Source organism: Typha angustifolia, chromosome 2, assembly GCF_048772165.1.
Source record: "Typha angustifolia cultivar Huaian chromosome 2, ASM4877216v1, whole genome shotgun sequence".
NCBI classification, from domain to species: Eukaryota; Viridiplantae; Streptophyta; class Magnoliopsida; order Poales; family Typhaceae; genus Typha; species Typha angustifolia.
Window position 1 is genome coordinate 4675174 of NC_133240.1, and position 9737 is coordinate 4684910.

Consider the following 9737-nt stretch of genomic DNA (forward strand, 5'->3'; position numbering starts at 1 on the left):
TTTCATATTAAGGGCACTAAAGCTAGTTAATTCAAGTAAAAATAGTCTTTTTAGTTATTTTTAAATTACTTATCCTAAAATTATTTTATTTAAATTAAGAGGTTTGCTATGTTTGTAATGATTCGTATTAGAAGAATTTCAAATCTCAGGACAATTTATAACTATTTTATTTTATAATTTTATCTAGTTTTGGAGAATAATGTGTTCTATGCTATTAGACAATAAAAAATCTATAAAAAGTTATATAATAATAATGTTTAAAACGATATTATGAAATACAACTAACTAAGCACTTGTTTATCAAATACATTATTATAAAATAGCCCCTTAGTTAAGGGTGCTTTATACAAATATTTGATAACAGGTAGGTTCGCAAAATTTAACCCGACCTAATAACACGACACAATAATCCGGCGCTTAATTGGGTTTGGGTTTAGTATAGTTGAGTTCAGTTCGTAAACGGGTCAATCCGCCTAACTTGTTTAATAATCGAATTGTGCTTGGGTTTATACTACTAACCTATTTTGACCCGTTTAACCTATTTAAGTATACGGGTTGGGTCGGGTCAACCCGCTGAGCTGCCAACCCGTCAATATATATAAAGTAACTAAAAATTAAAAACTCAAACTGTTCTACCATACCTAACCTGCTAACCCATTCTGTCGCCTCTTTTCTTGCCGCTCCCATTTGCCGCTTTCATCATCTTCTGTAGCCAAGGCAAGCTTTACGAGTTTGTAATTGTTGGGTAAAAACCCTATGATCCGTCTAGTTTTTGCTTTCATGATTTGAAAAGTTTTTATTGCTTCTTTTGTTTAAACTACTTTGATCTTTTCTTTTAGCATTCATGGCCTTGTTTAGGGTTCTTGGCTAAATTCATTTTGCTTTTTTGATGAAAAGATAACATCTCTCTTGTTAGCTTTTTACTCATTTTTTCTTGAGAAAAATGAGTTTAGATGAGTTTTAGAGTACCTTGCCTCCTTGTGCTTTTCTTTTTCAGATGTATCATCTAGCTTCACTTTATTTACCCACAATAATCTAGGTTAGCTGCTCGTGTTGTTATTTCTTGAAGTTCACTTTTATGCCTTTTGTTTTTGCCATATTTATTAAATGTGTCGTGTTACCCATTTAATAATCAAGTTAATTTGTGCCTAATAGATGCAACTCATTTATTAATCGAGTCGTATTCATGTTAGTGTGAATTTGACTCAACCCGAACCCGCTTAACCCGACTTGATTGCTACCGCTAATAATAAGTAGAGTGATTTAGAAATATTAAAAGTCGCTAATAATAAGTAGAGTGATTTAGAAATATTAAAAGTCGCTAATAATAAGTAGAGTGATTTAGAAATATTAAAAGTGCAGGTCTAAACCGCAAATATGGAAATAGGTAGGGTGGTAATTTCAAATGTCCCTCGGAAAGAAATACCTCTTCAACCTCACCAAACCCCTAAACCTAAATCCTAATTCGACGATTCCCTCTTCTCATCCGCGGGTGCCGCTCTCCTCTCGACGACGGTGGTGGTCTCCCTCTTGTACAGGGTGGTTGTCTCTCCTCGGGAGGTTAGTACCCCTCTCCCCTCCTCTCTCTTTCTCTCCTAGCCACTACCCACCGCCACCTCTCGCTCTCTCTCGCTGTCCTCCTAACTCACATCCCCTCCCACTTTCCTCTCTCTCCCTCTCCTATGCACATCTCCCCACCCCCACCATCTAGCTCCTCTTCTCTGTGCTAGTCTCCTCTTTGCACAGTGCACTGCACATCATTGTAGAGTGTAGAGAATGATTATCGATTAATGGAAACACGGCGGGCGCCTTTCAAGATATTGTATTATAATCGCGTAGATATTCATTGTGTAATTTAATTGTGTAATTGTGTAATTTACTGCAGCCTAATTATTTGAAATAGTGTAAGAATGTAATAGTGTGTGAATTACTGTAATTTCATTGTTATCATATTATTTGTGTAATACCTTTATGCATATATTAGTTTATTACTAATAACATTTTACTTGTATTATATATTATATCGTTTATATATTTAAATGCTAGATCGCATAGGCATTCGTATGCCATGGGCTAGATCGCTCATGCCCGATTCTTTCCTGCTGGCGACCCCTCAATTAATCAAGCCTCTTGTGTTTTCCGCAGGAAGCATGAGGAAGCTAAAATTCCATGAAAAGAAGCTTCTCAAGAAGGTGAACTTTATTGAGTACAAGAGAGAAGGTGGCCACCGTGAAGCCCTCATAACACGACGTTACCACCTCATTGAGAGAGATGACTACAAGAAGTAATAATCTTTGGTCTCTTCCTCTTCAATTGATTAATTGGTAGGTTATATTGTTGAAATAAGAAGATGTTCTTTTGCTGGTTGATGCTAGGTATTCGAGTATATGTAGGATGATACAGAAGCTTGTGAACGTCTTGAAGCAGATGGATCCAAGGGACCCTTACCGAATCGAGATGACAGATATGCTATTGGAAAAGCTGTAAGTGTCTTAAATCTTAATTGATATGGGTATGGAATTAGGCATGCATAATGATGCAAATAGTTTGAATTCAAATTGTTTTAAACCACTTGCATTTGAAGTCTCCTTTGGTGTACTTGTTGATATGCAATGATTCTATTGACCATAATAAGAGAAGAGAAGTTATATGAATTAAATAATTTGTGTGTAGATCAAAATACCCAATTTTGGTTGATCCTAATCTAACGCCAAAATCAGTTTGTTGACTGGTTTCAGTAGGGTATCGGCTGGATCGATTGAAACCACCCAATGTGGCAGTGAAATGAATCAGCCTCAAAACTGGCTCGATGAAATCAATGGATGATGCCCTCATGTCCAAAAAAATCCCACATACCTTCTCTCTCTCTCTCTCTCTCTCTCTCTCTCTCTCTCTCAACGTACGCCACTCCAGCAAAGGATTTATGAAATTTGGGAATTCCAAACCTCCTTTTGTCCTATAGTGAGATCATTGATTAATTCTGTTTATCTTATCCAAAACTACTGCTTCCTGTTTTTGTTAACCATTGCTTTGAGCTATTTATTCTTCATGATTTCGGCAAATTATCTTTTTCCCTTTATCTTGTTAATGCACTACTGACATAGTAAGGGAATGACCGAATGATTATTTTATCACTCTATCTTGTTTTGATGATTGTTTGATCAATTTTTTATATTTTATTTCAGTTATAATATAGGTGCAATTTCAACAAAGAAGAGTTTGGCGAAATGTGACAAACTGTCTGTAAGCTCATTTTGTAGGTAAGCATATGCTTCTCAACATATTTACTGTACTAATGAAGTATGATGTACGACTATTTAGATTTATTTTCTTGTTTATTAGTGGCATAATTCTTAGACAGAAGTGATGAAAGTGAAAAGATTAAGATTTTATTACTTTTCCTGTTGTAAGTGATCATTATTGGTTGAGAACTTAATTAACAGGTACATATTATCATGTGATGTCACATTTAAACATGTGATTTCTCTTGGAGTGGAGGTAAGCTTCACTGCTTTCATTAGCTTGTGCAACTTGCACCAAACATATAATATCTTCAATTTTGTTTCCCTTTTTTGTTGACCTAACAGTAGTTATTCTTTCCCTGTTTGCGTAATTACCAATTGCTGTACCACTACCCTTAGGTTAGTCTTATCTCACTGCATGATGGTAGTGTGACCCCATAGTTCACGCTGAAGCTAAACAAGAAAACAAAATTTGCACCCAAGGAGCTTGGTAGTTGTGCTAATAAACTGGCACTGTTAAGGATGATTTTATGGTACTAGCGTGATCTGTAAAGCTGGAATTGGTGATGCACTCCTCTGACATTGCTCAGCATCTTATATTTATTTGACATCTTATTAGTCAGTAAATAGAACCAGTTGTGAAAAGTTCCATGGCCATTTAGAGAACTTTGTGTTCTCCACATCTCTTATTTTGTTAACTTATTAATTGAGTAAATCATTGTCAAGATTGATCAGTGAATCGATTATTGCCCAGTCACTCATTCATCTACCTTTGCTCTCCAAAAAGTGATGTTCCCTTGTTTGGTAGTTTTTGCTATCTGCATATAGCTAATTGATGTCTAAACCATGGATTTCCATACCCAGCAGAGTCAGCATCGGGTTCGATACGTATCGTATAAGTGAATTATGGGCATTCATACATAGGCACTATCTTGGTTTCTCTTATGGTCACCCGTAGCGATTCATGTCATTAGGAATTGATCATATCTTACATTGAACAAACTGAATTTGTTGTCCCGTTCATCTTTTTGGATACCCATTAGCATTTTGGTGTTTGATATATATATAAATTACAGTTCAAATTTTTAGAAATCAAAAGAAAATTTTAGTTTTCCCTAAGTGTTTTGCCCCAACTTAGAAAGTTCAAGAAAAATGGAGAAAATCGTAAGATTAGAATTTAATGATACACGCTATACTAATATTTAGTGTTGAAGGGCTTTAATTTAACCTTAAAACCTATTCTAAGGCTCTGGAAAAAGGTTAAAAATTAATTTTTTGACATGTCAAGGCCATCTAGTGTGCCAACATCTAGCGCAACAATCTTTTGTCTAAACAACTCATGGCTTCATTGTTCAGTTTAATTAAAGGAGACATACCTGAAGTTACCTTTTTTTTTTCCTTTTTTCTTTCCTTTTCTGCTATATATATACATATGAGATATTACTGGCAGTCTTATTTCACTTCTGTGGAAAAGCAAATCTAGTTGGAAAAATGTGATCTAACTCTCATTTTTGTGGGACATTTTATTGCAGGCGTAGGCTATCATCCGTTCTCGTGAACCTGAAGTTTGCAGAGCATCTGAAGGAGGCCGTCACATACATTGAGCAGGGACATGTGCGGGTTGGGCCGGACACGATCACTGATCCAGCTTTTCTTGTTACAAGGAACATGGAGGACTTTGTGACTTGGGTGGATTCTTCGAAGATCAAGAGGAAGGTGATGGAGTATAATGAGACATTAGATGACTATGATGCAATGGCCTGAGTTTATCCGGGCTTTACCATGTTCCATTTTGTCGCAGCCCCTTCTCTAAGTGTTCTTCATTCTTGTATCTGTTTAGTTGATAAAAAAATGCTTCACTTGTTTTCTTATGCACCAGTATCAATTTTCTTATGCAATGACCTAAGTTTTTACATGCCTGAATTTATATTCTGATCTGAATCTGATAATTAGGATTTGGACTGTTGGAGTGATGTTACCTTATATTTTTTCAGTCACTGCCGGTTTGGAGAGGAAATTAGGGGAACTCATTATTTAAGTTGTCATGATTTGGATTTACGATTTTGAAATTTTCGGTCAGTACTTGGTTGGACTCTTGAAATGTGCAAATGAAATTAGGGGAACTAATTATTTAGTTATCATGATTTTGATTTATTGTTTTAACGTCGTGTTATTCCTCTTTAAATGGGTAGAAACATCCTGAACGGACTTACCAACAGATCCATGGAGGTAAATTATTGAGTCTCCAAAGCTCGGTGATTTCGTTTGCAACTTTTAACTTTTAAGGTGGTTGTTTCTCTTTTGATGGCTCACAAGTTTGTACTTCGAAAAGTAGAGAAATGGAGAAATTGAAACGTAAATAATTGATCAGTTAGCATTCATGCTCACCACTTGCTTGGCTACTAGCTTCTATCGTCTGCTTCAATGTCAGAAAAATTGAAACAGATAATGTTGTATGATTATGTAGGTATTCGCTTGCGGAATAAATTATATGTTGGTATTATTATGATGCTTTTTTGTAAACTAATATAGTGCGTAAAAATTATACTTGGTTATATAAATTTAAAATAATAGATGCTTCTTTATGCACTAAGTTACACATTGCGTTGATAGCTTTCCTTCAAGAGTTCTCACTGATCAAACACAATTCTTCTCAAGAAAATCATAGTGCAGTTGTGTTGAATAGAAAGGGTTATTTTCCTTAATATTACTCAAGGTGAGATTATTGAATTTAATTATTAATGGAAATTCCTACCCGAAGAGAAAAGCCTTATAAATAAGAGTACTAACTTCTAATCTCCTTTAAACCAAACAAGCCTCTTGCCCTCTACCAAACAATACGACAACAATCCAATTACAAGGGCTGAAGTGGTGAGGAAAATGCCACAAGAAATCTTGCATTCTACCAAACAATACGACAACAATCCAATTACAAGGGCTGAAGTGGTGAGGAAAATGTCACAAGAAATCTAATTAAGATATTTTTATAGAAATGTTTTTGGTGCGGAGGCTCTTCGATAGTTAGGAATTTACGAAAGATCCTCCATTGCACTAGTGCTAATGTTGCCTTTTTGTGGAAAACTAAGTGTGTGGCAAGTAAGTTAAATCCATCATCTCTAATTCCCCTCTGAAATTACTATATTGTTTTCTCAATTCATTTTGTTGGAGACTTGTGGCTTCTTCGGGATGAGAATACTCAACTCAAAATTTTGAAATCTTGCACAAGTTTTAGTTATGCTTGAATTTGCTACCTTTCCCCTAACCTTGATCGGGTGTTTTGACCTCATTGAGGAGTTCACCTCCCTGCTCTTCTACTTAGAGGACTTCAACTAAATGAAGAAAAAGACGGTAGCAACACCCTAGTATGCATCGAATGGAAGACTTCTTAGCCTGGATTAATAGTAGTAAGCTCCATGAAACCTCGACTTTGTTGGTTTGACATACACTTGGTCTAAATGACTGGGTGCTTGCACACTCATCAAAGAGTGTTTAGATAGAGTCATCACCTCCTCCGCCTGGTGTAAAATGTTCCCTAACTCTTGAATCAACATCTTCTCACAATCTTTAGTAACCACATTCCGCTCCTTTTGGATACTCTCCTAGCTTCCTATTATTATGATTTAATCACGTGGGTTAGGTTAGACGAGTCAGTTGAGTCGAGTCGAGTCAATTTGAGTTAGTTAAGTTTATCTTATTGTTTTGAATTTTAAATAAATCAGATAATTCACTAGGACTCTACTCCTTTAAATAGGAGTAGTCATGTTCTGATTAGGGAAATCAATTATTGAATGAATCTGAGTTTAGCCACATTATTCTTTTCGTTTTTATCTTTTACCGTAGCCGTTAGATTGTTTTAATTTTTCTAAGAGTATATTATAGTTATAGAAGCATTCTGATCTTTTAAAACCTAGCCATCTTCCTCCACCAGTAGTTACCCTACTTTACGGCCGTCCACCACCATCTTTAGTTGTCTGCCACCTTCTGACGATAGTCGCAACATCGGATATTTACTATTTTACTCTTTCTCGACCTTCCTCTATTGTTTCATTTATAACTTTATATCTCAACGTCGGATTTTCATAAAACTAAAACTATTGGAATCCTAACTCACGAGGCTACCACCACATAAAATATCACATTTTTTTATGTCCAAATATAGTGCATAATTGATATCAAAGCCGACATTCCTCATACCATCACGCAATCCAAAACAAATGAGGAAAAAGCCACCATAGAAGACTAGAAACTCATTTCCGTTCCTGTGAGGGTTTCTCTAGCACCGCCACCATCACCAGCAACCTTTGGCAATGACCCACCCGTGTGGGCTAAGGCTTTGATGGAGACTGTCGACTCGTTGAGAGAATTATTGAAGGAGAACTCAAAGGAGATCCAAACCGCTATCAAGGACTCGATCCATGCCTTGATAAAAACTATTTTCATCCACATTAAGCTTAAGCGTTTAATTAGTTAATGTTCAGAGCAACTTACAGCTACTAATCTGCCTTTAATAAGATGTGAAATTATTTAATTTATATACAGATATATAGTTTGATTTAAGGATGGTAGTAATAATTGGATCGTTTAGTAATTTAATTACTTATACTACAGAAAATTTAATTATACCAATTGCACCGTTAGCTTTGATAGAAAATTTATAAATCAGGCCAAACCAATAAACTAATTCTGAAGAAAGTCACAATTTATCTAGTAACACGGCGTTATGTATCTACTCAGTATATACAAATATGATCCTTAATAATTCTCAGGGATTGCTATACACGCAGTTGTATGTGATTCTCTCAATGGAGGGAAGAGATGAGAGAGCGGAACGCCACTTCCTCGCAGGGGATGGTGAGACCCATGTCGTAGTCGAAGCCGAACTCTTCCTCGGCGGAGTGCAGCAACAACTGGAACTCAGGATGAGCGAGGTAGGAGATCGGAACCACGAATCTGCTCCTGTTCCTCCCAACATAGACGGCGAAGTGACCTTTAGGCACATCTGAACGTCGACCACCTTCGTAATCCTCCAAGCCTTGCTGTTTCCTCCCGAGGCTCGAGCAACGCTTCAGGACATGCTTCAACCCAGCAGATTGGAAGAGCTTGTTCGGTTTCAACACAGCCATTATTAGATCTTAAACTTAAAGCTAATTATGAAGAAGGGAATTGGGGAGATGGAAGCGGCTGTGGTGGATATATATATATATGGGTAAAAATAGTAAAGGAGAAGGAGAAGGAGAAGGGAAAGAAACAAGGCATATGGGTGGCACGCAAGATGGAAAGAGGACGTAAAGGAGTACAGGTTGGGGACATGAACATGGTGGCCTGGCTCACCTGACACCTTCCCATGGCTTTGCTACCTTTGTCATGGAACAGGAAAGGCCCTCTTTCTCCTATTGATTGCAAATGATCTTATCAGGAGTTAAATTCGATAGAAACTTCTTAGTGACATGCATCCAAAGATACATATACAATGCTCTCAGTTTAACAAAGATATTGTTTTATAGATCTCCCTTGTAGTTATTTTAACCGTTTTATCACTACAAACATACCTTCCTATAGTGACTCGCCGCCTAATAATTTCATGTCCAACAGGTGACGTGAAGTCATACTGCTGTCCGGCAAGCAATGTGCATTGTTTGGGCCCCTGGGTATCTAATCCAATTGCTTGGTTTATTGGACATCTGACCCACTTGCAAATGCGACCCCATATTATCTTATCTCACTACAAGGATTTCAGTAGCCATTTGTGCCCTTGTCCTGCTAAGTACTGGGCCACTGGCTTTGACATTTGTTCGGAAAATGACAACGCTGTTAACCTAACTAATTAGTTGTACTAATTAATGAAAAGATGTTGCATTGGAATGTGACGATTATCTTGTTCGTGTTCGGCTCAGATATTTATTGAACATGAAAATCAAGCTGGAATTCAATAATTCTTGCACATCTTGAGAAGAATTCGATTCAACTAGTGCAAGCAACTACCTCATTAATAGCTTAGATTTGCTAGCTTTCGTAGAGTCTTCATCTAGCTCAAATTGTGGCTAGAATCCTTGTAACTAACAAATTAATAAAATTTTAACCATTAGGTTTAAATATAAAGAATATATATACATATACATAAATGATAGTTTAAAATTTGACTGGTATTTAACTCATTCATTTGATGAGTGACTTAATTTTAATTAGAATTTTGAATTGAATATGAACTAGATTTGAGATTTCTATGTTCATTACTTAGCGTAACAGATTTTTAATTCGCAGAAATTGACAAGAACACATTTTAGTATGATGAAACTGTAATCAGTTTACTCTAATCAATTTACATTCTATCCAGGATGAGAATGGTACCAAAATTTTAACATTTAATGGCAATCAAAGCTGCTCCTAATTTAGTGCATCTTTTATGCTATAAGCTTTAGCAGTTTGAGTTTTTGATTAATTTGTGTAAGGTTTTCATGTAATTGACTATGTGTTTTAAAATATTTTAAATATGCA

The 9737-nt window shown here is 36.1% G+C and overlaps 2 protein-coding genes across 2 annotated transcripts; one reads left to right on the top strand and one right to left on the bottom strand.

Annotated features, from left to right (window-relative positions):
• Nucleotides 1–1429: 1429 nt before the first annotated feature.
• LOC140771084 (uncharacterized) lies at nucleotides 1430–5157 on the top strand. Its single transcript, XM_073112476.1, has 5 exons — nucleotides 1430–1560; nucleotides 2146–2284; nucleotides 2376–2483; nucleotides 3186–3260; nucleotides 4775–5157. Exons 2-5 carry the CDS (start codon nucleotides 2151–2153, stop codon nucleotides 5004–5006), a joined length of 549 nt encoding a protein of 182 aa, XP_072968577.1. The 5' UTR covers nucleotides 1430–1560; nucleotides 2146–2150; the 3' UTR covers nucleotides 5007–5157.
• Nucleotides 5158–7899: 2742 nt separating this feature from the next.
• Nucleotides 7900–8684, bottom strand: LOC140774646 (protein SMALL AUXIN UP-REGULATED RNA 51-like). Its single transcript, XM_073117725.1, has one exon. It carries the CDS (start codon nucleotides 8363–8365, stop codon nucleotides 8042–8044), a length of 324 nt encoding a protein of 107 aa, XP_072973826.1. The 5' UTR covers nucleotides 8366–8684; the 3' UTR covers nucleotides 7900–8041.
• Nucleotides 8685–9737: the final 1053 nt, after the last annotated feature.

What these genes read in the sequence shown, in the direction of transcription:
- LOC140774646 (XM_073117725.1), bottom strand. Translation starts at nt 8,365, where the DNA reads ATGGCTGTGTTGAAACCGAACAAGCTCTTCCAATCTGCTGGGTTGAAG.
- LOC140771084 (XM_073112476.1), top strand. Translation starts at nt 2,151, where the DNA reads ATGAGGAAGCTAAAATTCCATGAAAAGAAGCTTCTCAAGAAGGTGAAC. An exon ending in GAGAGAGATGACTACAAGAA is followed by an intron (nt 2,285 to 2,375) that starts GTAATAATCTTT and finishes GGTTGATGCTAG; the next exon opens with GTATTCGAGTATATGTAGGA. An exon ending in GATATGCTATTGGAAAAGCT is followed by an intron (nt 2,484 to 3,185) that starts GTAAGTGTCTTA and finishes ATTTTATTTCAG; the next exon opens with TTATAATATAGGTGCAATTT.